Source organism: Hyperoodon ampullatus (assembly GCF_949752795.1).
Source record: "Hyperoodon ampullatus genome assembly, chromosome: 11".
Lineage (NCBI taxonomy): Eukaryota > Metazoa > Chordata > Mammalia > Artiodactyla > Ziphiidae > Hyperoodon > Hyperoodon ampullatus.
The window spans coordinates 42,067,713-42,094,625 of NC_136924.1; the positions used below are offsets into that span (position 1 = coordinate 42,067,713).

A 26,913-nucleotide genomic window follows, 5' to 3' on the forward strand; every position below is an offset into this window, starting at 1 on the left:
CTCCCCGCGAGGACGGAGGACGGGCCACAGCCCGGGAGTGGCCACGGGAGCGCTGGCCTGGGGTCAGGCGCGCCGGGAGCCCGCGACAGTTGGGGTTTGCTTTGCTCCTTTTGGTTCCCTCCCCGGCCCCGCACCGCCAGCTGGTGCAGCAGCCGGACCGCCAGGTGTGTCCAAGGGCTGGGCTAGCGCTGGCCTGACTGCGTGGTCCGTTCTGTCCCCAGAGCGCGGTGCCAGGCCTGTCACCAGCTTTGTGAAGAACCTCTCTGCCTTATCTGACTGGTACTCCGTCTACACGTCTGCCATCGCCTTCACCGTGAGTGCTCCCCGCGGATGGGTGGTGGGGTGTGCACCCTCCCTGAGGTTTCCTGAGGGACCCACCCATCCCTGCCGTGTGGGACAGCTCCTGGCCTCGGTGTTTCCTCCTGTAAAGTGGGCTGCAGGGCAGTTGTAAGGACTGGATAAGGGTGTTGTGGGGTGCAGCCTGGGGCTGGCAGTGTGGCTCCCCGCCTGCCCAGAACCCCGCAGCAGCGTTCTCGGGAGAGGGCCTCGTGCCAAGCTTATGGTCGACTTTCCCAAGTGGGTTGGGGAAGGGCCGGTGGGGCGGTCTGTCTGCTTGTGCAGAAACCAGCCGTCCCTCCCATCAGGCATCGGCGGCTGGGGGAGGCTCCTGGCGGGCGCACAGTGGCCTAGGGGCCAAGCAGGCCACCAGGCCTGGGGAAGGTAGGCAGCGTTGGGCCAGCATCACAGGGTGCTTTGGGGAAGATAGGCCCAGTTGCAGTCTGAATTGCCCTGCGGTGGCTGCTCCCAGCCCTGTCCGGGGAGACCCTGCTGTCCAGTGGGAGGAGGATGGAGAGGGAGAGCCACAGCCCCCAAAGGCCTCATCTCTGCAGAGGCCCCCATAGGTGGCCTCCACCTGAGAGGGTCCTGAGGGCTGCCCTGAAGCCCCAGGGGCCCCCCGTCCACCGGGGAGATGGGTGTTGTGCACTTGCAGAGGACAGGCGGTGGTGGCCAGGGGCCAGCCCCCTTCCCCCTGGAGGTCTCCTCTGGCCACCCTTCACAAGCACTCTGCTCTACGGGGCCCTGGCTGCTTTGGGTCCCAGGTCCCTAGTTCGCCTGTGGGTTACGGCTGAGCTAACCCTGCCCGCCGTTCAGATCACCTGCCAGGCCTCCTCCTGAACCCACTGCGTCCGTCCCCTACCCTCTCTGAGCGCCAGCACTGTGCCCAGCACCCTGCCTGCCCCGTGCGGCAGGGTAGACTGTCAGCAGTGCTGGGTATGTGGATGCCTCCGGCTCCAGTAGGTGGGCCTGCAGCGGCGCTGGGCCAGGACCTCTCTGTGGGGTCAGCCCTCCTCCTGTGATCCCGGGCCACGTCCAGGCTGCTCCCCGCCCACCCAGAGCAGTGTTTCCGTCTCACCTCCTCCCTAAGCGGGTTTGTCTACGCTGCGTGCCCTGGTCCTCGGGCCTGCAGAGGGCCGCTGGGGCCTGGTCTCCCTGCCTGCGAGTGCCGCCTGCCTGGCTGGGGGAGAGAGGGATCTGGTCTGTCCTGAACCACGCGGGCAGGTCGCCTAACCGTCTCCCTCCCGACCCATTTCTCTCCAAACCTGCAGGTGTACATGAATGCCGTGTGGCACGGCTGGGCCATCCCCATGTTCTTATTTCTAGCAATTTTGAGGTTATCCCTCAATTACCTCATAGCCAGGTAGGTGCGCCGGTTTGTGGTGTGTGCACGGCTGTGCTGTCTTCCTGCGTTACACGCACGGCAGGGCACCTGCCGAGCCGGCTGTGTCACGTGCTGGCGTTTTGGGAGGTTGTCCTCTGATAGTCCCCGACCCCCCAGGAGGATGGTTTGCTGCAGCAGGCAGGGTGATTCCCAAACCCCAGCAGCTCTTTCCAGCAGGCTGCTGGCGGGTGCCGGCTTGGGGGCCACTCTGGCCCCTCCTCCGGTCGTGCTGCTTTTGGGCAGGAAAGTCCCCCCTCCACACACACCTCAGCAGTGACATCCCAGTGGGCGGAGGCAGGGTTGATGGAGCTGCAGTGGCTCTGTGCCCTGGGAGGTCCCCACTGGTCGGGGTGCAGGTGCCAGGGAGGCGCTGGGACTCAGCAACCCCAGAGCCCAGGGCCATGCGGTGTCTTCCCTGCGCCCTCTCCGAGCACCCGCTTTCCATCTTGAGGCTGGGGGTGGGCGGCGCTATTGGAAGCCAGCACGCTGGGGTGGGAACCCCGCGTCCCCGGGCCCTGCCGGGTCTGTGTGGACCTGAGGTCGCCCCACAGAGTGACCCCAGCTTCACGTCGGGCCTAACAGGAGGGCCTGCCTTCTGTATTTTCACTGAGCCGTTCAAAAGTTCACTTTACACACTGTTTTTCTAGGTCCTTCTCTGCAGTTGCCTAAATTGGTTCGTTTGAAAATGTTTCTCGTAGAAAACTTTTAAGTGCTTGTGAAAGGGTTCTCCGTGCCCAGACTAGACGTGGTTCACTAAAGTTGTTGCTGTTGCCACTTCCTTGACTTATTTTGAGAGGCCCGTCACCTCTGGGTGCTTGTAAATGTGTGCCCACCCCCAGGAGGGCCCCCGGGGAGGGATCTGTGGGGGTGACCTGGGTCATCTCCTCTCTGGAGCCTAGGAGGGGGCCCTGGTGGTCTCAGCAGACAGCCGGGTGTTTCTGAAGCTCCTGTCCCAGTGGCCAAAATTCCCGGGGGCGGCTCCTCCTTGGGAGCGCAGGCCTGGTGACTTGACGTCACCCCTCTACGGCCATCGCCTGCAGACGATGCTGTTGTAAAGGCGTGCTATCTCCTGTTTGCCAGGGGCTGGAGGATACAGTGGAGCATCGTGCCTGAAGTGTCCGAAGTGGTGGTGAGTCCTGGGAGGGGCTCCATCGTCTGGGGGGCCAGGCTCTACCTGCCAGTGCTGTGCGGGGGCCGCGGGTCCCCCGAGGCCTCCAGGTGCAGCTGTGTGGACGGCGGCGGGGAGCCCTGCCAGGCGAGGAGAGGTCGGGGAGAAGGGCAGCCGCCCCTGCCCGGAGCCCTGCGTGGCCGCACCCTGACCCCTTGCCAGCGCCCTTCACGAGCCTGGGCTTGGCTGCATGGGAAGCAGGTTGGCCTGGCCGGGCCTGGCTTGACCTGACCCTCCTCAGCTGGGACGTGATGTGGAGGGGAGGTAGCGAGGGGGCCCCTGGAGCCGCTCATAGCCTCCCGTGGAGGGAGGCGAACGATGGACGGGCTGGACCAGTGGCCGGCCGCTCAATTTTGTAAACAAGGTTTTACTGGTCTCCGTCCCGCCTGTCCGTCTACACAGTGGCTGCTTTGTGGCTGCAGCAGCCAAGCTGCTGCGACCAACCATTGGGCCTGCAGAGGCACACGTGCTTATCACCCGGCCCCTTACAGAAAGTTTGCCCACCACTCTACAGGGTACTCTGGCCCGTGGGGCTGAACCACTGGGCACAGGCAGGAGGGAGGCCATGGTGTGTCCATGGGCTTCATCAGGTGTTTGAGCACCTACCATGTGCGTGGAGCACACAGTAGGGGTGCAGGATGTGGTGGTGTCTGCAGGGGCCCCTTTAGACAGGGGTCAGGGAGCGTGTCTCTGGAGAGACAGGCCTGTGCCCTTTGGCCCTGGTACCTGGAGGTCTTAGGGAGGTTCTTGCTGAATGAACTCAGACAAGCAGGACAAAGTCAGGCCCCCCTGCTGGGACCTCAGTTCCCCAGCCTGTGAAGTGTGGGGTGGGCGCAGGCTGTGGTCTCAGATGCGCCTCTGAAGGTGATCTGTTCAAGCAGCCCTGCCCACCTGGGGGGCTGCCTACCACCCTCTCAGGCACCAGACGGGTGTCAGCTAGCACAGCTGCCCGTGCTGCACCCTCGGGCTGGGCCCCCCAGGGATGCCCGTCCCTCTGACTGTGTCGGGGCAGCAGAGACCTGGTCCCCGGGCTGGGAGGCCTCCTTGCTGTTTTTGTCAGTAATTTCTCTGAACTGTTAAATTTCAGTGGAAATTCTCTTTCCCCTTTGACTGAAGGAGCCTCCAAAGGAAGACCTGACCGTGTCTGAGAAGTTCCAGCTGGTGCTGGACGTCGCCCAGAAAGCCCAGGTACCGCTGCCGGGCTCCAGGCGGGGGGACCCCAGCTACCCAGCCCTCCAGACCTGGCTTGTCTGGGAGCTGACACCCGAGACAACCCGGTTGGTGGGGAGGGCCGTCTTGGCTTGGCCTGACGCCGGTGCCCCAGTTGGTGGAGGCCCTCCTGACCAGTGCCAGGCGAGCTCCCAGGAGGGTGCGGGCCTGGGTCCATCATTTCGAGTGGTGCCTTAACCCGATTCGGACCGGACCATCACCCGGTCTCGGCCTGGGAGCGGCTGGGCAGGACCACGGGCTCCGTGGCGCCGGCCGTGGTCTCCCACGGGGAGACCATCTCCAGCATTGCCCTGTGGCCCCGGGGGTGTGTCGTGACCGCAGCTGCTTCTTCACACAGAACCTCTTTGGCAAGATGGCCGACATCCTGGAAAAGATCAAGAAGTAAGTCGTCAGCCCCTGGCCGGCCACATGTAGGCTGCGCCCGCCACCTGGCTGAACCTCCCCTCTCCCTTCCAGCCTGTTCATGTGGGTGCAGCCTGAGATCACCCAGAAGCTGTACATCGCGCTGTGGGCCGCCTTCCTCGCCTCCTGCTTCTTCCCCTACCGCCTGGTGGGGCTGGCCGTGGGTAAGGAGCCTGCCGGACGGTCAGCGCGCCGCGCCGTCTGATCCGCACCATGAGCTCCGTCCACGGTGCGTGGGTGGGGGGCAGGCAGGGGGCGCCCGGCCTGAGCTGGAGTGTTGGGTGTGGCGGTCACACAGTTCGGGGGCCTCATGGTCTGGGCACTGTGCCCACCTGCCCTTCGGCCCCCAACATGCAGGTGGGTCCTCGGTCTCTCGTCTCCTCCCCACCCCCCTCACCAGGAAAACCAGGGCAGGCAAGTGAGGCCGTGGGGGGAATGACAAACGCCAACGGAAGTGCAGCGTGCTCCGGGCTGTCTGTCTCGTTTCTCTGGGGGCCTGGGCCAACGCAGGTGCCCTGACCAGGAGGCGGGAGTCCCTGGCCGTCACTGCCAGCTCACCTAGTCAGGCTGGGGACGGGTCCCCCGAAGTCCTGCTCACGTCCCCTTTGGAGGATGGTGACTCGTGGTTTTGTTTGGTCGGTTTTAGGGACAGGTTAGTGTTTGGCCTGAGCCACCTCTGGGTTGGAGGTAACAACACACACACAGAAGTGGCTTCCCTTTCAGCTGGGGTCACTTCCCTGCCCTGTGTAACCACCCCAGGACCATCGGCCTACACCTGGGTCCCGGGAGGCCCTCCATGGAGCACCTGGCGGGCTGGGGACCGCCGTGCCGGCCACGCGGGCAGGGCCGCAGGGTCCTGGAGAAACGGGACCTCATTCTACCCCCAGGACTCTACGCCGGAATCAAGCTTTTTGTCATCGATTTTATCTTCAAACGCTGCCCGAGGCTGAGAGCCAAGTACGACACTCCCTACATCATCTGGAAGAGCCTCCCTACGGACCCCCAGCTCAAGGAGCGCTCCAGCACCGCCGTGTCACGCAGGGTAGGCCCCGCGGCGGCCGGGAGATGCGCCGGCCACACTCCGCTGTCCCTCACTTCCGGCTTGCGGGGAGGCTGGTGTCTCTGATTTTCGGGGCCGTTGAAACAGACAACTGCAGGGGTGGATTCGCTGTGACCGGCTCTGCTGTCCCGAAGGTCCAGGGCTGCCTAGCCCTGGGCAGGGGACAGCTGCTGGGGGAGGCTGTACAGTGCTTGGAGGCTGGTTGGGGGGCCCCTATCTACGTAGACTGGCTGGGGAGTGGGCCCCGCCAGGCGAGGCCGGCCCCCAGGCCAAGGGCAGGAGGGTACAGGGCGTTGGCTGTGACTGCTGAGACCCTGGGAGCCTTGGGAGCAGGGAGCCCTGGGAGTGACTGCTCTCTGGGTAGGTGCCGGGTCCCTGCTGTTCCCGGCAAGGGCACAGCAAGGCCGAGATGGGCACATTTTGTGCTCACGGGCTGGGACTGGGTGGAAGGCTGTGTGGGCATTAGGCACCCTGTCCAGAGCCAGGACGAGGAGGGCAAGCTGGCCTTGGTGCTCTTCCTGGGGTCTCAGACTAGTGGGGACGTTCTGGGCTCAGTAGGACACCCACGGAGGTGTAGGAGGGCTTCCTGGAGGAGGTGACGTTGGATTTCAGAGTCTGGTGTATGAGTATCCTCTGAGGAAACGGTGTCTGGGAACTGATGCTTTTGTCCGTGGAAGGGAAGCTCTGGGTCAAGTGTGGGTCAGGCTTCCTGGGTTCTAGGACAACAAAGCTTGTTGGGGCCCCAGACTCGCAAGCCAGGTGTGCAGCCGGGCAGGAAGGAGCAGCTCGCACCTTGGGGAGCCGGTGGGTGGGCTCTGGTCACGCAGACGGAGGTGGACCCAAGGGGTGAGGCCCAAGAGCGGGCAGCCTGGCTCCCTGAGTGTCATGGACCCGAGCCGCTGGGGGTGGGCTTCCTGGGGTGGAGGGCGACCCCACCAGGGCGTCCCGCGGCCGTGTGTCTGCGCGTGCTGCTTGCTCAGCCGGTGTTTATCGCCTCGTGTCACGTGGACCCACCTTTCCTTCCGTGGCCGCACGTGTGTGTGGTCCCCTCCAGCCAGCTGTCGGGACACGACAAGGTACGGTGCCCGTGTGGTACCTGCACCCCCACGCCATGCCCTGATGCCACGCGTTGCTGTGGTCTGACTCCGTTTGACTTGCCAACCTTGCTCTTGGTGGCCTGTCCCGCGGCCGGTCCCGGTGTCCGCAGCGCGGGCGTGAGCGCCTGACGGTTCCGCACTGACCGCACGTGCTGCGTCGGGCTCGGCACAGTGCCTGGGGCGTGGCGTCGCGGGGAGAGGGTCTGCCCGCCGCAGCCGGGCTGCTCTGCCCAGACGGGGGCTCATGGGCGAGGACGGGACCTCACGTCTGGGTGTGCCTGCCTCTCCGCTCCTCCGTCCACGTGTGCACGGCGGGGCCTGGGCGGGGTGAGGGTGCGTGCGTGCGTGCGTGCGTCCCGGCTCGGCCCCGCCCCTCTCCCGCCCCCCCCCACCCCCCGCGGCCGGCGGGGCTGACGGGGACGTCGTGTGCCCTCGGCAGCCGCAGACGGCCTCCTCGCGGGGCTACGTGTCCAGCGCGCCCGCCGGCCTGAACAAGGACGAGGACGCCAGCCGCGTCCATGGCGCCAAGAAGAGCAATTTCCACGAAATCTTTAACTTGACAGAAAACGAGCGTCCGCTGGCGGGTACGTGTGTACTGAGCCCGTGGCCAGGCCAGAAGGGGTCGCCCGCCCCAGTGCAGGGGGGCCCGACGGGGGCCGAGGGAGGGCCGCCCGCCCGCCTCCCCCTTCCCGGGCTTTCTGGGCGGGTGGGTCGGAGGGGCCGAGCACGTCTGCAGTGGGTGGCTTGACAGCGGAAAGGCAGGCCAGCCGGCCCCGAAGCGGAGCCGCAGAGCGCCACGTGTGCAGGGGCTTCCCGGTCCTGCCTTGGCCAGCTCGTCCCTTGCTGTGGCCTCCTAGAAAGCTGGGTGGTGACAGGTGACTCGGGAGCCCAGGGCCCTGCTCGGCCTCCCCCGAAACTCCTACGCTGCCCGGCTCTCCGTGAGGCGGGTCGGGGGCCCTTAAACGGTTTGGCCTCTGTCGTGTGTGATACCAACTGCAGAACGAGAACTTTGGAGAATTTAAGTTTTGACCTTCTCCTGAGCCCTCTTTCTGTTGACCCAGACCGTGAACCTTGAGAGTCGTGGCCGTAGTTTGATTTACTTAAATTGTGCTTTTCCTTTAAAAAAAAAACAACAAAAAACAATCTCTGCCCGTTGACATGGGAGGGGAAACATCTGCTTTCCAGAGGCTCTCAGAGGCCACTTTTCTCCCACTGTGGGTTTCATCTGATGGTGGAGGGTGAACGTCAGTACATCCTTGAAAAGCCAGTGCTGATGGTTCCAACATCAAGTCAGAGGGCGGGTATTTCCAGTAGGAAAGGTCACGGGCCGCTCTTGTCCCCGTCAGTGTGTGAGAACGGCTGGCGGTGCTGCTTGATAAACAGAGACCGGAAGATGCCGACCGACTACATCAGGAACGGGGTCCTGTACGTGACGGAGAAGTGAGTGAGGCCGTCGGCGGCTGCGGGCGGGCGTGCCTTCCGGCTGGGGCCAGGATTAGAGGGGGTTCCTCGCAGGCCCCGCGGTCCAGGGCGGCCCAGCCGTGGGAACCCCTAGCCCTGCCGAGACCCCAACTCCTGCTGACTCCCGGCCCCCGGGTGGGGAGGTACTGCCTCTGAGCCGGATGCAGCCGGGGCCGCAGGCCGTCATTTCCCCAGGGCCTGGGATGCCCTGGTCTGGGTGCTCAACGTCGTGTGATGGGAACCGTGCGGTTCCCCCAGCCAGGGCCCTGGCCCCAGGGCTGCAGCAGGGTTCTTGTTACCCTCCTTTTGGGGCGTAGCAGCCCAGCTACCCCCAGGGGTGGGAGGGGGCGGAGCAGGTGCAGGGAGGGGTCTGTTCTTAGCCCTGGGGACCCTCGGCCACCTCGCCCCCCCACTCTCAGCCAAGGACCACCTGTTCGTCTCTACCCCCTCGCTGGAGGAACTGGCCTCAGGGACACACAGGTTTCTTATTGGGCGTCCCGGGGATGCTCACGTCATGGGAACGTGAGTCGGGTTCAGTGCAGAGCAGTGGGTTTTGAACCTGAGAAGCTGTGAGACTGGGTAAAAATGAAATCAGTTGTAAGAGGCTGGCGCGTCGCGGCAGGTGAGGGGGCCCTGTGTCTGGGCTGTGGCTGCAGCTGCCGGGCACGGTCCCCTCTGGCTCACCTGCTGGGCTGTGCTCTGTCCACCCCTGCCCCCCGCCGCCGCCGGTAGTTACCTGTGCTTCGAAAGCTCCAAGTCCGGCTTCTCCAAGAGGAACAAAGTCATCAAGCTGGTGGACATCACGGACATCCAAAAGGTGGGTGCGGCCCCTGCTCGCCCTCACCCCCAGTCTCAGGAGCGGAGGAGCGGCAGGGTTGCGAAGCCGGCGGCCGAGTTGGGAGCGGGGTGCGATTAGAACAAAACGAGGGGTGCCGTCTGGACGGTTGGGCAGGCGGCGTTTCTCCCCGCGGCAGGGCCCCGCTTCTAGGCGGTGTCTGTGCGGAGCCCCGTGGCCCGTCGGGGGGTATCCACACGCCGTGGGCTGTGCCCTCTCTTCTGCCTGGTGGACCAGCGTCTGGCGTCCTCGCACGGAAGGCGGTGGGGGTGGGGGGTGGGCAGTGAGCTGGGCCCCGGCAGCCGTCTGCTCCTTGGCCCTGAGACGCTCCCCTGGGGCAGGCTGTCCCGGCTCTGGCATTTTCCAGCACTTTCCGTCGTGTCACGTGGAGCAGGCACAGGTGTGCGCAGAGCCTGACACACACACCTGGTGGGGGAGGCCAGGCCCACTCGCGCCCCCTCTGGGCCTCCTGGGTGGGCCCCCAGGGGTCCGCCGGGCAGCGTCTCCTTCCCTCTGAGGGTGTGTCAGGAGCACCCCTGTGGCTGTGGTGGGTCCCTCCCTCCCAGAGAGCTGTGGGGTCGGAGGAGCAAGGCCAGGCTGGGGGACCTGCTCCCCCCACGCAGTGCTCCTTGTGGGGGCCCCGGCAAGGCTGGGCGGGAGTGTCAGCGGGTCTGGTGTTCCGCTCACACCATCAGTCCTCGTTCTCCTTCATTGGCTGGGGAGGCCCAGGCCCGTGTGGGGCTCCGTGAGCGCCCTGGGGTGTGGGGAGGGTGGCCCCGTCTCCAGGGGGGCCGGTGGTGACAGGCACGCCGTTGGCTTTCAGTACAAGGTCCTCTCCGTCCTCCCGGGGTCGGGCATGGGGATTGCCGTGTCCACGCCATCAACACAGAAAGTAAGTGCCGGGCGGGGGCCGGGGAGGCAGCGGTGGGGGCCCGGGCGTGTCTCTGAGCGCAGGCTGGCCAGGCTTGCGGCTGGGCAGAGGGGCCTGGGAAGCCCCCTCCCTCCATCCCGGGGCAGGAGGCTGCGGCCCAGCGCAGGTGCTGGGCGGGGTGGGGCCGACTCTGTGTGGACCTGGCCGCGCGCGGACTCGCTGCTGGTGCTTCCTCTCCCGCCAGCCGCTGGTGTTCGGTGCCATGGTGCACAGAGACGAGGCGTTCGAGACCATCTTCGGCCAGTACATGAAGATCACGGCGGCGGCGGCGGCATCGGGCGGCGACAGCTAGTGTTGGCTCGCCATGACGCCTGTGGGAGTTTTTCTTTTTTTAACAATTTGGTAGTGGAGAAAAATTGGACATCCTCGTGATCTTTTGCAATAACCCCCCCGATCTGTGGTTTCTATTGCGTTGACCCTGCGTTTTACAGACCCCTTTGCTCAGGGGTCGGGACTCTCGAGGGAGCGTCTTGTGGACGCGAGGCCACCGGGAAGGATGACACGCAGGACACACCGCCAAGCACAGCTGCGCCTTCTCTGTCCCCACCGGGCGGAGACCGGCGCGGCCGCACCCCGGCTCTCAGAGGCCAGCAGCTTTGCCACACCAAAGCCATACGAGGAGCACACGGGGCCCTCCCCGGGGTGAAGGACGCCGGCGATAGGTGACGTGGGGGCCCCTGGCCAGCGCCATGAACGGGCCCGTCCTTTAGGGAGACCCCCATGCACGTCCTGGGAGCGCGGTGCTGACCAGCTGGCCGGGGGCCCCCAGATCAGCTCCTCAGGAGGATGCGGAGCGCCGTGCAGTGCAAAGGCCCAGGAGGACGGCCGCTTCGGGGGTGCTCCGAGCCCTGGGGCCGCCCCCGCCTCCAGGCTGCTGTGCCAGGGTGGGAGCAAACCAGAGCGCCTCAGGCCCGAGGGGGCCCAGGCTGGCAGAGGGCCTGCCCGTGGGGGCTGTGCGGGGACGCTGGGGAGGTCAGCCGGCTTTGGGGAGTGACCGCGAGCAGAGCCCAGAGCTCGGGGTCCGCAGCCCTGGTGCCTGCACACACTCGGCGGGGAGTGGGGGAAGCCCTCGCCCTCGGGGAGGACAGAGCGCGCGCCTCGCAGGCCCGGCCCTTCCCTGAAGCCGGCGTCCCATTGGGACTGACTGGCCGAAGGCCTCGGGGACGGACACGCCCAGGAGACGGCAGGGCCGGTGGGGCCACCCCCCCTCGGCACACTCCCGACACGGGCACCTCCGGTCCCTCAGCTTGTCCTGAGTCCTCTGGGTGTCACGGAGATCGTTGTTTTTTGAAGAAACAGAAGATTATATTTTTTACAGAGAGCAAGCTGTTTTTCTTATTTTTGTATCGTTTTTCAGACGTAATTTTTACCTTTGCTCCCCATTTGCTGGTTGGGCGGGCGATTCGGTGGCGTCACTCCTGTCACCCCTTGGTGAGGGGACCCCGCGGAGTGTGCTCGGGAGCCACGCCCACCAGCCAGACAAGCACACGCCCCGGCCCAGTCATGAGGTCTCGGGGCCCTGCGGTGGCCGCCCAGCTCCTGGTCTCCCTGGCGTCGGTGTCTCGTGACCTTTCAGAGACGAAGGCAGAGCCCGCCCGAGACCTGGGCTTTGCCCCGCAGTTGGTGCAGGCGGACCGAGTTCTGGGGGGGCTGTGGGTATACACCCAGTGGGACCCCCTCTGTGCCCGGGGCAAGGCAGGGTGGGCCCTGAACTGGCGCCGGGTGACTGTGGGGCGACACCCGTGGGTGCTGCTCAAGCCCCACTCCCCGGTGCTGCTGTGGGTTCCACATGTGTCCCTGTCAGCACTGTGGGACTCTGTCCCCACGCACTGTGGGTGTGTCCCTGCGTGGAATGGACTTGCCTCCTTCAGAGTGGCGTGGTTTGGTTTGAGTCCCTTCTGAGGAGCAAGGGAGATGAAAACTGACCACGTGCGGGATGGCCGTCCCCAGCTGCACAGTGGCCCACGGCAGGTCCCTCTTTGGAAGCCCAGGGCCCCTGCCGGGAAGAGCGCGGGCCTGTGCGGGCTCCCTGTCGGGGAGAGCCTGGAGTTTTATTGAGTTGTGTAAATCTGGGCAGATGTTTAATTTCTGCGACTAATCACTGAACTAGAATGAATGTTAAATTTTTTATGTCTGGAGCTCGAGTCTATTTTGGATCTGTAAATACTCATTACCAGTGTAACTTTTGTTCAACAAAAGGATTGTACTGTATGAAGAACTGATGAAAAAAATGCCCCTGTAACATTTTTTTAAGAAAACCTTGTTTAAAGAAAAAGTCTTGTATAAATTATAAATTTTTATTTAAATAAACCTGTAATGCTTTGTGCTAAGGTTGGGGGGCTCAGTTTTCCTGGCAGGGTTCCCGCGCACCATGGGCATCTGGAGTGAGACAGGCTGGCACCACGGGCCCCTCGCGGTGGCCCAGGGTCCCTGTGGCCACTAGCACTAGAGGGCAGTGGGGATTTCGGCACCAAGGCCGAGGAGTGAGGTGAGCACCCAGGGAGTGGGCTGGGGGTGGGGGAAGCTGTGGACATTGGGAGGAGGGAGGCAGGGGCCCAGCTTCCAGAAGAAGGAAGCCAAGGATGGGTGGTGGCCAGTGGGGGAGGGGCGTCCAGGGGCTGGCACATGCCACGGGTGCGGGGAGCTCAGGGATGGGGCCGGAGCAGCACTTGGCAGTTTGGGGTACAGGTCCTGGCCCCGCCCAGAGGCGCCTCCCCTCGGGGGCCGTGGGCATCCCTGGGACCAGCTGCTGCTTGCAGCCCTCCCCGCGGTCTGAGGCTGAGGGGGCCCTGGGCAGAGGGGTCCTTAGTAGTGCTTGTGGCTCAGCTGGTCCAGTTGCTGGCGCTGGACACAGAGGGATGCAGGAACCTGCCTGGCTTCTGAGACCCCCAAGGTCGCACACTGACCTGTGCTGGGGACACCCAAGGGCCCCCAGCCCCCTGCGCCCCCGGGAGGCAGAGAGGCCTGCCCAGGTCCCTCAGGGAGTGGCCAGAGCTGGACGGAAACCAGGTCCAGTGGGCCAGCTCCGCGGTGAGGGGGACGGCCTTGGATACCACATCCGTCCACCTATCCCTTCATCCATCCACCTGTCCATCCGTCCACTTCCGGCGCTGTCCTAGGCACTGGACACAGCAGTGACGGGACAGCGGTCCCTGGGGAACCTGGCAGACATCAGACGCCCCTGGGAGTACTGTCCCCTCACCAGTGACTCTCCTGACGACACACCCAGGCTGTGATTTTGCAGCTAAAATAAACCTCCTGGTCCCCTACCTATGCTTGAAGTTCCCACTCAGCCTCTGCCCCTCTTTGTGGCGGGCCCTCTTCCGACAGCCCACGTGCACCCCTGGCCCCGCAGGGCCAGCCCAATGCCCGTGCCTCCAGCTGCCCACTCGTCCACAGCGAACCCCACTCCCTAGAGGGGAACGTGGGGTGAGGAAGGGTCGGGAGCTCAGGGCGTGGTGGGGGGGGCAGACTCCCACCCGCCGCGCAGGTGGGCCTCCCCAGGTAACAGCCCCGATTCGCGCGTTTTACAGAGGTTTCGTTATTTCATGTGTCGGTAAAGCAGCACACACGTGGCTGGTCACTGTTGAAAACGCGCAGCAACCTTCTTTAGTCCCCGTGGTTTCCTCCGCAGGCCTATATGTTTCACTGTGTGCCTTTCAGGGCACGGCTCTGAAGGCTGCTCTTGGCTTTACCTTTTACCTGGGGGTCCATGGGACCAAAAAAAGGGGCCGTGGTGCCCCTGTAGAACTTGGGCCTTTGTTCCTGGGGAGACAGAGCCCCAGCAGGGCTCCCAGCAGGAGCCACCACTCTGGCTGCAGATCAGGGCAGCAGTCACCCCAGGGTAGTGGGTGTGGAAAGGAACAGAGGGAAATGAAATGCATGTTCTTGTTCTTGAATCGCGGTTCTCTTCATAGGTCCTTGCTGTTAATAGCACAGCATTTGGTGAGTGAATTTTATGACTATGTGATGGGTAAATAAATAAGGTCACACGCTGACCACAGAGGGGTGCTGATGACGAGCCCAGGATTGTAATGCTGTTCTCCCTGCAGTATTTAACCAACGGGCAAAGCCGAGTCCAACGTCATTCGCTGTAACAGACTGGAGTGAGGGGTGAGGTGACCCTGAAGGCCACCGGAATCTCGGGGAGCAGCCTCTGCCTGGGAGCTGAGGGTCCGGGAGACACCACCCACCCCGTGTGTGGGAAAGCCGCCCGACTCGCGGAGATCTGCCCCCCAGACACGCTGGAACCGGGAGGCCCAGCCCCTTCCTGCTCTGGACCCCAGTGTCCTCCACTGTCAAAGGCTGGCATCACAGCACCGGTAAGATTGGAAAGGATGATACTCAAATATTTGTGATTATAGAAAGCCCCCAAATCCGCAGAAAAATAAGAGGCAAGTTTCTCTGGATAGAATCTGATACATAAAAAGCCACTGCATTTCTACATAAAAACAAAACTTTTAAAGGATAACAGCCTCAAAATAGGAGGTTTTTAAGAACAAATCTAAACAAAATTAAGAGACATATGGAAAAATTATTAACCTGTATTGAAAGATGCGAATGAGGACTTACATAACGGGAAATCTATGCAACGTTCATAGACTGGAAAATTCAGTTTCATGATGAAAACATCTTCTTAATACCCACAGAACGAAACAGGCTACAGAAAATGACACAGTATGATGCCTTTATATAAAGAGCAAAACCTGAAAAACTATGCTGTCTCAGAATATAAACAGGGGAAGAAAAAAAAAACCCACCTTTCTTCTACCCTCTTAGGTTCACATATCGGGGTCTGTGAATTAAACTGACCAAAGGCAAATTAGAAGGAACAGCATACAATTTTTATCTAATGCTAATATTTAAATTTTTTATGTTCCTCCAGGCCTTTGTAGAAAAGCAGTGGAGACCCAAAGAGGTGGTCAGACCCAGGGCCTTATATGGATTTTAATAAAGGGCAATAAATTTGACAAGAAGTGACAAAGGAAAGGGAGTTTGGGCTTCTAGGGTAAAGTTAATGTATTGGGGAATTTTATATGGAGAAGCTAACGGAGGAGAAGCGTTGTTTTATTAAGGTTTGTTTGCACAGCACCACCTCAGTGCTAACTCTGTCTCCAGGGACAAAGGGGGCCCAGGAGAGAAGAGGGGGCACACACACACTCACAAAGAGGAAGATAGGTCCTTTCAGGCAGACGGGGGAGGGCAGAGAGCTCTTTTTGGCATCTGCCACTTCTTAACTGTCTTCCGCTCAGAACAATCCTTATGCCAAAGTGGCACATTTGGGGGTGCCACATTCTGATCCCCTCTCATGGGTAAAGCAAGGAAATGATACCCTCAAATTTTGAAGCAGTAGTTACCTCTTCGGTGGAGGCAGGGGAGGCTCAGTCCACAAGGGCACACAGGGAGCTTGGGGGTGAAGTTCAATTTCTTGGCATGGGTGGTAGGTACCCCATTGTTCATTTTACTCTTGTTCTTTAAGTTGTACGTGTTTTCACAAAAAATACTCTACATTGAAAAACAACAGGAAACTCGTAAGAGAAAAAAAGAAGCTACGTCCTGCCCAAAGTAACAACTTTATTTGTCTTCTCAAACATATCAGAGCAAATTTCACCATTTTCTAATCTTGAAGCCAGCAAGACTAGAAAGGAAATTAAGCCATTTTCTGCCCACACCGCCCAGTTACACGGGACTGCAGTAAGGACAGAGTCAGCCGCCCGCCCAGGGGCAGGCACGCGCCGCCCTCGCTCGGCATCAGGATGGCCAGGAGGAAGGTCCGGGCCTGACTGCTGCACCAACAGGCCACACAGGAGGTTACTGACCTAGACTAACGCTGCTCAGCGACCCCAGGTTTTCACTGTCCAGCCATCAGTTCTGATTTTTTCTTAAAATCCTGCAGTGTAGGCGCTGGGGTCGCTCCGCTCAGGGTCCTCACAGGCCGCAATGTCTGAAAGGTACTCCGGCCCCGTGACGGGGTCATCCACAGCTCCCGGGGTGGGACGGGGCGGTCCTTGGACAGCCACACAACCTCCAGGGGCAGCTCCAAGGTCTGTGATTTTGAATGTCAGCAAGCAGTCGGTGAATGTCGCCAAGGCACGCAGGAACCACGTGGTGTGGCGGGCTTTCCTCCTGAACGTAGAATGCCTACCCTCTGGCCTGGACGGTTTTTCTACAATTGGCAGTGCATTTCAGGGCAGGCCAGTGATTGGAAACATTTCCCAGGGACGATAAAGACTGGAGACCCTCTCGGGGATCCTGGTGAAGCAGCGCAATCAATTCCACGGCACGTCCACGGTGCCCACGGTCCCCCGCGCAGAGCTCGTGCACCTTTGGTTTCCTCCCCACCAAGGGCAAACATCAACAAGACGGCAGCATCTCTTTCTTTCTCATCCCCAGACTTTTCACTCACCCGCCAGTTATCAAATCATTCAAGTTGCACAATCACTTAATAACATGGTCTCCTAAATAACCACTGTTGAGGCTGCCCTTTCACCTGCCCTGGGCGGGACTGAATGGTGAAACAGGGCATTTCAGGTGTACTTCCAAATAGGAATCGCTGCAAAGGAATTCCAAAAGTAAACGATGTCTGTTAGATGCTAAAGCGGCTGCCCGGACCCCGCGTGACGGGCGGCGGCTGCTCACACCGCCCCTCGTAGCAGTCAGACTCCCTCTTCACAAATCCAAGGCGAGGCTTCATCCTCGCACGTTTCAACTAAAGCTGTTTTAGATGCGTCTTCCACACGCTGAAGCACGAACACAAACAAAACAAGGCCCAGGCGAGGGGCGCCCCTGGGCCCGGGGAGGCCCCAGCACTTGAGCAGAAACAAACGAAAACACTGACAGTGAGGATACCGTTTATCCTCTTCTGGTTTAAAGGCCAGAACTTTCAATAAATATATAGAAATAAGTGTGAAGATAAGAAAGGAACAAACCTGGACGATGTGGTACAGACTCGGGGCTGCGCCCAAGGGAGCCCGGAGCGTGGAACCCTCCCCTGGGGGTGGGGAGCTCGGTCTGGAGTTCACACAGTCCGCGCAGGAAAGTCTCACCGGCTGCGTTCTGTCTCCCCACAAAGCCCAGCTATGGCATCCCCGCTGTGCAGACAGAAAGCTCAGGGATTCCAAATTTAAAAGAGTTAAAACCCTTGTGAGGGCTTTGCAAGCTGCCCGTTTCCAGAGCTCCTGACTTGTTCTCGCTCCCAGCTGCATTGTCTAGAAACACCACTGTGACTTTTCAAGCTACAGCATCGTTACTTGGAGTGTTCTTCTCACTCACTAGAATGGGCTACTCTGGAAGTGTCGCTTCGAGCAGGGCTATGATATTGCATTGTAGTCGCACGGGACAGAAAGGGTCCAGTAATAACGCCTTAATCGCAAGTTAAGATGCAGGTACTACAAAGGCAAAGAGAACCAACTACTTTCCACAACTTGATCACAAGCTACTACAGGGTAAGTCTTGCCAAGCAGATCGGTGGCCCTGTAGACACTCGTGTCCTGGTGGCGTGACCTCGACGGAAAGCATTCACGTCGCGTTGTCCCTACAGATATTGCGACAGAGCCACAAGTGGGCCGTTTTAACATCTGCGCCGTCAGCATGGTTGAAATCTAAGAAGCCAAGCACTCCCAAATCAACAAGCGCCACTCGCTGAGGATAAGTTACGTGAAACGCAACCCAAAGACTCACATAGAACTGAAAATGCCAAATATGTCCACAAAATTGTTGACAAAAGGTATTTTTTCTAAAATCAAGATTTAACTATCAAAAATAAATTTCTAAGTTTGAATGCGTATCAACATAATTGGTCTGTAGTAATTTTCTTAAATACTGTTCCCACTTCCCAAGCACAGCAAGAAGGCTGGTGATGCGAGACGGCGTCTCAGCGGTGTGACTCCTGCTTCAAGTTCTCTTCGATTCCTCGTGCAAAGAGCCGGACCAGCTGGCAGTGGACCCTGCAGAGACAAAGGGCCACACTTAGACCCTGCGCATCCCCTGACTCTCGGCCCCCCAGCTGGTGGAGGGCAGAGGTGGGCCTCATGCACCAGGATGGTGGGTCTCACCGTGGCAGTCTCTGGTCCCAGCTGGCAGCAACAGGCCAGGGGCGCACAGCGACCTCCTGACACTCCTGAGAGACCTATTTTGCAAAGGGCAGCTGATGGCCAAGTGGAGATCCGGGACCCCATAGGCCCGGTTCTAATTCCAGCGCCCCACCCGCGAGCAGAGTAACAAACCCACAGGCCGTCTCTCTCCCTGCCTCGGTCTCCTTATGAGGACTGAGCTGACGGGGCCATGGGGAGGGTCCCCTGAAGGGCAAGCCCGAGCGAGTAGGAGACGCAGGAAATGTGCAGTCACGGAAGACAAGTGTCGCCACGCCAGCCCGAGCGCCCACCTTCCACAGAGAGCTGCAGCACACGAGCGGGGCCCGGAGGTCAGCGCGGGCCCTTGGGTCCCACTGGCAGTGCCGCCATCCCACTTGATGAGTGACGTCACAGCCTCCTGAGAGATGGTTAGTCCCGAAGACCCCATAAGTAAGTGACTCGCTGTTCAAGGCAGCACAATCTTTACCAAGATGTGTAGGATATATTTCACAAAAGAATGCCTTTTTTAACTTTCAGCAATTCATAATCCGGCATTAAAAATAATTCCGTTTCCTTAACTTGTGAAATGAGTCTACAGGAGCCGAACCTCTGCACGCATGACTGGCAGGCAGGGCGGGTTTGCCTGTGACCTTGGAGCCACCTTTTGTCCTGAGATGTGAGCAGGGCGGTCCCTGGCACACTGGCCGCATCCTGGTCGCAAGAGCAGGGAGCATGCAGACTGGGACTGGGGGAGGCTGGAGAGCCTGCCCCTGCCCGCGGCTTTGGCTTGCACGCTAACGGGCAGGAGACCCAGCTGGGACCAGCAGCTGGTTGGCTGAGAAGCCATTTAAAGTGGGGATTATAAACGGGGATAATACACAGCATCCTGAAACATGGAAGGGCGCGCCCGCCACCCATCCTTCCACGCGGCGGGGGCGGGGGCCTACGGGCTCGCTCCTGACTGCCTTGCTCGTGTAACACCCACTCTGCTATTGCCAGCGAGAGTCCAGCTTGGATTCCTTAAGGTCGACCAAGATCCTAAAGCCACTGGTCACAGGACAGAATCTTTCTAGAACTTTACAGTTCTCCCTCAGTCTCCTGTAACTGTTACACGCACACCTCAATCAATAGCCTTTTTCTAAAAAACAGTTCCCTTTACTGTGTCTTTCAATGGGGCAAAAAACCACGTTCTTGGCACTCCTATTTCATCTGGCGATGTAATAAATACATATGATCAGACTGCAGATTCCCAAGTCCAAACACAGCAGGCCCAGTAGGTTCAGAGCCGGAGGGGCAGGCCTGGTGCCTGGACCACAGCACGGCCGCGGGCTGGGCTCCTTGGGGCCGGAGCACCTCCGGGTGGTCAGTGGATCCAGGACTTGGAAAGTGCCCACAGAAGCGTTTTGTTAGTTTGTTTAACTAGTGAAGAGACAGGAGAGGGAATGCCAGTGCTGGCAGTGCAGGATGTGGAGCAGAAAAATAAAACTGAGGGGCTTCAAAACCTGTGAAAAGACTGACCCCTCAGCATCTTTCCAAACCTGAGGTCACGGCATCTCCCTGGGGATTTCACCCGGGGAAACACACGTGCGTCTATGATGCACTCTTATGCTTTAGGCTGTGAGGGTGCCAGGCCCACAGAGCCCCAGGGCCACCTTCGCTCACCTGACTTCGATGGCAGGGCTGCTCAGAACCTCCCCGTCGCAGTTCCAGGCGCTGCTGGAGACGGCGCAGCAGCACGGGGGGCGGTCGCTACACAGCTGCCCCAGTCGCTTCTTCCCGCGGCCCCGGACGCTGCCGTCCTCGTCCTCTGCAGGCTTCGACACAAACTGGAACTTCTTGACGCGATAGACTTCAACGAAAGTGAAGTCAAACTACCAAGAGACAGCAGGACGGAAACGTGCTCTCAGTGGTGCTGCGCTGGGGGCGTGACAGCCGTTGGGGCCTCCCGGCAGCCCCTTGCCCCGCAGCTTGGGGACAAGAGAAGAGGTCACCTCGACTCTCACGACCCGGTCCCATCCACAATGAATGACACGGAGTAAAGAACTCCGCGGCTCCTGAGCAGCGACTTGTACGGTTATTTACCTTTTTAACAAGCAGTATTTTAAAAGCCACATAAAAACACTGTTGGCCCAGATCTTAAAAAAATTTCACAGCCACAAACTTTACTAAAATCATAGACTGATCAGAAGTTGCAACTGTCTGGGTATTGTTAGACTCGCCCTCCCCGGCCCCGTGTCACTACAAGGGTGCCAGTGACTAAGGAAAGGTTTGTTGGAAGAGTCTCAATAGAACCCCTTTCCGCGAGCTGAAAGATTTTGTTGTAAGTGACCAGCAAGGGCAACAGAAGGTTGCACTGCATCACTTCGTTCTGTTTTTAAATAGGAAGAGAAACATTCATGCCTCCTAGTTTCTCTGCTCAAAGACTTTATATTTTTCAATGAGATTTTACAAGGAGTAACTATGACTAAGACTTTAAAATGGGTGAAATGCAAACAAAAATCTGTCTGTCTTCCCCTTGAATTCACAGCCGATCCTACAACATACAGATCAGGGTCGCCCAGGTAGAAGCGGCCACCGACACAGGCCATATGGAAGCAGCGGTGCCCTTACCTGGTCGCCCTGGTTGGTGTGCCTGACGAGAAACCTCAGGAAGTTGAACCGGGAGCACTTCCGGATGAGGATGAGGTCGGAAGACCCGTCTCCCAGGTGGGCGGCCGGGGAGAGCCCCTGGGGGCTCCGGGGACAAGCACAGGACATGTTGGTGGCATTGATGGCCAGGAACTGCCCGCAGACGACCTTCCACTCTTCCACCTCCTCTGAAGCAAGAAGCATCGCAGATGCTACGTTAAATCCGTTAAATCCAAGCCGGGCAGGTGGGCGTCCTGAGATGACCGGGAGGGGTCGTCTCTACAAACGCACCATGCGATCGCTTCTCAGCATCAACACAAAGAAAACCGCGCCCACCGCTGTGCCCGGCGGTCACCTCCCAAGAGGCAGAGCTGTTCCTCGGGCCCGCACCTGGGACTTGGGCCCACGACCTAGAGCAGGGGTCGCCAAATCCGGCCCACCGCCTACGAGACTGGGTGTGGCCTGCGAGCTAAGAATGGGGTTTACATTTTTGAATGGTTGAAAAATCAAAAGAAGGCAAGTATTTTGTGACATGTGAAAATGACGTGAAACTCAAATTTCAGCGTCCACGAATAGTTTCTGGAGCACTGCTGAGGCCACTCCTTTCCTCTAAGCCCTCAAAAAGGCCACTCGCTGACCCCCGTTCCGGACCATTCTAGGGACAGGCGCCTGGCTGGCGCCACAACAGTAGTTCAGAGGGACGTGGCAAGATGGGCCCTTCCACAAAATTCCCTCTTTTCCCCAGAGTCTGGCAAAGGCAACCACGCACTCTGCCTGGAGCTGAAGTGGAAGCAGGTGCCCCTGCAGAGAAGGGGGGGGAGGGGCGAGACCCGAGGCCCCGGAGTGCAGGTCCAGCCCCGGCCGAGCCAGCCCAGCCACGTTACCGGCGCTCTCCAAGCCGTACAGCGACCTTTTCCGCTCCTCCGCCAGCTGCTGCTTGCTCTGCCTGCAGACAAAGCACCTGGAGGACAAGAACACGCCCCCCTTGCCTGTAACCTACAGACTGCAAAAGCATTTCAATTCTTTGCATATAATAGGAAGTGCAATTTCAGAGACTTCACTTAAAAATACTTGGTTTGCATATTAATTTGAGTTCTCAGAATCAGATCCACTCTTAAAAATTACACAGACAGCATATCCATTTTGAAAATTGATAAACATTACAAAAAGCAAACAGCATCCCATGAGGCCCTTCTGTTGGCTCTGGGGGGCGGGCTGAGCTTGGCCCCGATGCCGGGGTGGCAGCGGACGGAGCAAAGGACAAGGTGCAAGGTCCCAGCGTGGATCCCCGGCCTGAGACTTTGTTCCCTTTCACAAAACAGGTAACACAGTGGTGACTTGGTCCAGTCAGTAAAGAGCAAGTAAATGGCTCAGAGCAGCTGTCGCGGGACTTGGTCGCTGGTCTGAAAGATGTTTGCGGTCCTGGGCACCGATGGATGCAGGCCGTCGAACGGGCCAGGGGCTTTTGCTGGTGGAATTAGCTCATCAGCAACTGAGGTGGCGAGGCCGTGCCTCTAACTGTTTGATTTTATGGTCTCAAATTCTTCACTTAAAGGAGGAGAGGACCAGGGGAAGGAAGGGCCCACGTCTAAATGACTTAAAGGAGGAAGGAAAACCCCCGAGTCCATCGAAACCCCTCAGCCTCTCCGCGTCCTCAGACTGAGGAGCAGGGACGAGATGCGGGCTGTCGGGCCGCGGGTACAGGAGACCAACCTGACACTCGTTCCAGGTTAACCCGGGCACATGCTGTTGAGCACGGTGGGGACACACAGGGTGACGAGGCAGCGTGGCTCGCAGAGGGGCCCCCACTGCTGGCCCGGGGTCTGGACCAGCCTCTCCTGACCACCCAATGGGGGGACAGGGGGCCCGTCCAGCCAGCTCCACGGGCGCCCCGAGGGCGCGCACAGAGCTGTCCATAAAGGGGCTCATCTTCATCATTTCTCACATCCCCAGCGGGGGGCGGACAGCGGATCCCCGCACCGGAGCAGACGGTGTGGTGTGAGCCCTCTGCTGGGTAGACGACGGGGACCAGACCTGACCCTGGGCCACCCCGTGACCCAGGACCCAGCATGGGGGACACGGCGGGACCCCCTCAGGGTGCGTGGGACCCTGACCACTGGTCAGGAGGGACCAGCACCTCCCGTCCACATTGCCAAGTACTGCCCACTCACTTCACAGCCGGAGCAAACCCCAGCCAGTCCTGCTTCTTTCTCATCGTTTGAGCAGAAACACACGTAAGGGATGTGCTTACCCCGCCCGGCAGGGTTTCCTGTCCCTCGGGGAGCCCACCGTGTGCTGTGCTGGCAGGAAGGACACTGTCCCTTCATAGCAGTGATGGGAGAGGAAGGTCTTCAAACCTGAGAACAGAGCGAGACGGAGAGACACACCTACATGCACCACTGCCTGTGCAGGAGGCCATGCCGTCAGCGTCTGCAAAGCGTGGGCGCGGGGCACCTGCCCGGGGACAGAGTGACTGCAGGAGGACATGGCCCCCTCCCACTTCAGGCTGAGCTGCCGCCACCATCACGGAGGATTGCAGGCTCCCGGCCACCAGGGCTGCCTTCCACACTGGCAAAGGGGACGGCTTGGCCACCAGTGACCCCTCGTCGTGGCCTCGACGACGTGGCCCGCAGGTTCCGCCCTGTGAAGCCCCCAGCGCACCCCCAGGCTTGACCCCATCATCCACAACTTTGGTGTCTTGGAGGAACTCAGGACAAAGACCAGGCAGCACTGCCACCAGACCGTGGCCGGCCCCTCTGGCAAACTGTGGCGTGCTGTCCATCGAGCTGCCTGCACCCCCAGCATGCCCAGGCTGAGCGAGGTGAGGGGGCTGCAGAAGAAGAGTGTGAAGCGAGCAGAGGCTGGTTCACGAGGTTGAAGGAAAGAAGCCTCCTCCCAACATCAAAGTGCCAGGGGAAGCAGCAAGTGCCGCTGTAGAAGCTGCAGCCAGCGGGCCAGAAGACCTAGCTAAGATCATTCACGAAGGTGGCTCCACTAAACAACAGATTTTCCGTGCAGAGGAAACAGACTTCTACTGGAAGAAGATGCCATCTAGGACTTTCCCAGCTAGAGAGGAGAGTGAGAAGGGCACACACAGCAATGAAGAGTAGAGAAAGCCTGCACATAGCAACCAAGACCCAACACACCAAAAATAAATAAATGAATTAATTTAAAAAAAAAAGAAAAGAAAGTTGAAATGACTCCTTGACCCATGGGCTGCAGAATGAACGCTGTGTTGTCAGGCACGAAAACAACATGAATCTCGTCCATCTCCCTCAGAGCTCTTGGGAGACCAGGTGCATTGTCACTGAGCAGTAACATTTTGAAAAATCTTTTTTTCTGAGCAGTACGTCTCAACAGTGGGCTTAAAATAGTCAGTTAATCATGTTGTAAATAGATGTGTTTATAAACAGCCTTTGTTGTTCCATTTACAGAGCACAGGCAGAGTGGATTTAGCATAATTCTTAGGGCCCCAGGATTTTCAGATGGTAAATGAGCACCGACTTCAACTTAAAGCCACCACTAACAGAAGAGTCAGCCTGTCCTTTGAAGCTTTGAAGCCAGGCAGCTGCACTACCAGGGAAGTCCCCATTTCAACTTTCAAGTCTTACTCCTTAAGAAATACATTTTGTAAGGCTATAGTTGCCACAGACAGTAATTTCTCTCATGGATCTGGGCGAAGTAAACCAAAAACCTTCACCATCCAGATGCCATTAAGAACATCTGGGATGATTCATGGGAAGAGGTCAAAATGTCAACATTAACAGGAGTTTGGAAGAAGTTGATTCCAACCCTCCTGGATGACTTGGAGGGGTTCAGACCTCAGTGGAGGAAGTCACTGCAGATGTGGTGGAAACAGCAAGAGAACTAGAATCAGAAGTGGAGCCTGGGACTTCCCTGGTGGCACAGTGGTTAAGAATCCGTCTGCCAATGCAGGGGTCACGGGTTCAAGCCCTGGTCCAGGAAGATCCCACATGCCGCGGAGCAACTAAGCCTGTGTGCCACAACTACTGAGCCTGCACTCTGGAGCCCGTGAGCCACAACTACTGAGCCCGTGTGCCACAACTACTGAAGCCTGCACACCTAGAGCCTGAGCTCTGCAACAAGAGAAGCCACCGCAATGAGAAGCCAGAGCACCACAATGAAGAGTAGCCCCCGCTCACGGCAACTAGAGAAAGCCCGCACACAGCAACAAAGACCCAATGCAGCCAAAAATAAAATAAATAAATAAATTTATTTTTTTTTTAAAAAGTTAAAAAAAAAAGAAGTGGAGCCTGAAGGTGGGACCGTACTGCTGCATCTCATGATAAAACGTTAATGGATGAGGAGTTGCTTCTTATGGATGAGCAAAGAGAGCAGCTTCTTGAGATGGAATCTACTCCTGGTGAAGACACCGTGGAGATGTTAAAATGACAGCAAAGGATGTAGAATATGACGTAAACTTAGCTGATAAAGCAGCGGCAGGGTCTGAGAGGACTGACTCCACTTTTGAAAGAAGTTCTACTGTGGGGAAAGTGCTATCAAATTTCACTGCAGGCTACAGGGCAATCGTTCCTGAAAGGAAGAGTCAACTGATGCAGCAGACTTCACTGCTGTCGTATTTTAAGGCAACGCGGCGGCCCCCCACAGCCCTCAGCACTCCCGACCCTGATCCGTCAGCAGCCGTCCACCTCGAGGCAAGACCCAGCACAAAGATTACGACTTACTGAAGGCACAGGTGATGGGAAGCACTTTTTAACCATGAAGGATTTTTAAATTAAGGTATGTATCTTTTTTTAGACATAATGCTATTGCACACTTAACAGACTACAGTATAGCCTAAACATAACTTTTTTTTTTTTTTTTTTTTTTTTTTTTTTGTGGTATGCGGGCCTCTCACTGTTGTGGCCTCTCCCGTTGCGGAGCACAGGCTCCGGATGCGCAGGCTCAGCAGCCATGGCTCACGGGCCCAGCCGCTCCGCGGCATATGGGATCCTCCCAGACCGGGGCACGAACCCGTATCCCCTGCATCGGCAGGCGGACTCTCAACCACTGCGCCACCAGGGAGGCCCAACATAACTTTTATATGCACTGGGAATGCGAAAAATTCATGTGACTTGCTTTGTTTTGATATTTGCTTTCTTAAGGTGGTCTGGAACTGAACCCTAAATATCTCCAAAGGTGTGCCTGTAAATTTACCCAAAAGTAACCTATAAAGGGCAGTGACCAGAGAAATGACACTCATTAAATACAGTCAAGTCATCATCAAAAAATCTACAAACAATTAATGCTGGAGAGGGTGTGGAGAAAAGGGAACCCTCTTGTACTGTTGGTGGGAATGTAAATTGATACAGCCACTATGGAGAACAGTATGGAGGTTCCTTAAAACACTAAAAATAGAACTACCATACGACCCAGCAATCGCACTACAGGGCATATACCCTGAGAAAACCATAATTCAAAAAGAGTCATGTACCCCAATGTTCACTGCAGCACTAGTTACGATAGCCAGGACATAGAAGCAACCTAAGTGTCCATCGACAGATGAATGGATAAAGAAGATGTGGCACATATGGACAATGGAATATTACTCAGCCATAAAAAGAAACGAAATTGAGTTATTTGTAGTGAGGTGGATGGACCTAGAGTCTGTCACACGGAGTGAAGTTAAGTCACAAAGAGAAAAACAAATACCGTATGCTAACACATATATATGGAATCTTAAAAAAAAAAAAACGTCCTGAAGAACCTAGGGGCAGAACAGGAATAAAGACGCAGACGTAGAGAATGGACTTGAGGACATGGGGAGGGGGAAGGGTAAGCTGGGACGAAGTGAGAGAGTGGCATGGACATATATACACTACCAAACGTAAAGTAGATAGCTAGTGGGAAGCAGCCGCATAGCACAGGGAGATCAGCTTGGTGCTTTGTGACCACCCTGAGGGGTGGGATAGGGAGGGTGGGAGGGAGACGCAAGAGGGAGGAGATATGGGGATATATGTATACATATGGCTGACTCACTTTGTCATACAGTGGAAACTAACACAACAGTGTAAAGCAATTATATTCCAATAAAGATGTTAAAAAATAAAATAGTACTGTAAGTCCCTGCAAATAAATAAATAAATACAGCCAAGGAATTCATCTCAGCAACAAGTGTCAAACTTTGAATCCTACATCCTTTCAAACATTTTTTCTGCATTTAAACACATTTGAAGGCTGAAAGGGTGGTGCTGCACGTGACCTGGAAGTTCAGACCATCACTTGTTTGTATGATCTGGGATCGACCTCCATTCCTCTCCGTTCCAGCTCTGAGCAGATGTGAGAACT

The 26,913-nt window shown here is 58.2% G+C and overlaps 2 protein-coding genes across 3 annotated transcripts in view; one reads left to right on the forward strand and one right to left on the reverse strand.

Moving 5' to 3' along the window:
• The window catches only part of GRAMD4 (GRAM domain containing 4), a gene marked incomplete at its 3' end in the record, with an annotated part of 41,954 nt that extends 31,758 nt beyond the window's left edge, over window positions 1-10,196 (forward strand). For both annotated transcript variants that reach the window (XM_079715361.1, XM_079715362.1), the window contains exons 7-18: window positions 222-313; window positions 1,608-1,699; window positions 2,801-2,849; window positions 4,005-4,076; window positions 4,456-4,499; window positions 4,575-4,684; window positions 5,408-5,562; window positions 7,117-7,261; window positions 8,024-8,117; window positions 8,871-8,955; window positions 9,797-9,865; window positions 10,089-10,196. In XM_079715361.1, coding sequence (XP_079571487.1) covers window positions 222-313; window positions 1,608-1,699; window positions 2,801-2,849; window positions 4,005-4,076; window positions 4,456-4,499; window positions 4,575-4,684; window positions 5,408-5,562; window positions 7,117-7,261; window positions 8,024-8,117; window positions 8,871-8,955; window positions 9,797-9,865; window positions 10,089-10,196 — 1,115 coding nt within the window. The remainder of the gene's footprint in view (window positions 1-221; window positions 314-1,607; window positions 1,700-2,800; window positions 2,850-4,004; window positions 4,077-4,455; window positions 4,500-4,574; window positions 4,685-5,407; window positions 5,563-7,116; window positions 7,262-8,023; window positions 8,118-8,870; window positions 8,956-9,796; window positions 9,866-10,088) is intronic.
• Window positions 10,197-17,727: 7,531 nt separating this feature from the next.
• CERK (ceramide kinase) overlaps window positions 17,728-26,913 on the reverse strand; it is a gene marked incomplete at its 5' end in the record, with an annotated part of 48,415 nt that continues 39,229 nt past the window's right edge. The window contains 5 exons of the mRNA XM_079714434.1: window positions 17,728-17,850; window positions 19,639-19,847; window positions 20,587-20,792; window positions 21,489-21,565; window positions 22,856-22,961. Of these exons, the coding sequence (XP_079570560.1) occupies window positions 17,778-17,850; window positions 19,639-19,847; window positions 20,587-20,792; window positions 21,489-21,565; window positions 22,856-22,961 (671 nt within the window). The 3' untranslated portion in view covers window positions 17,728-17,777. The remainder of the gene's footprint in view (window positions 17,851-19,638; window positions 19,848-20,586; window positions 20,793-21,488; window positions 21,566-22,855; window positions 22,962-26,913) is intronic.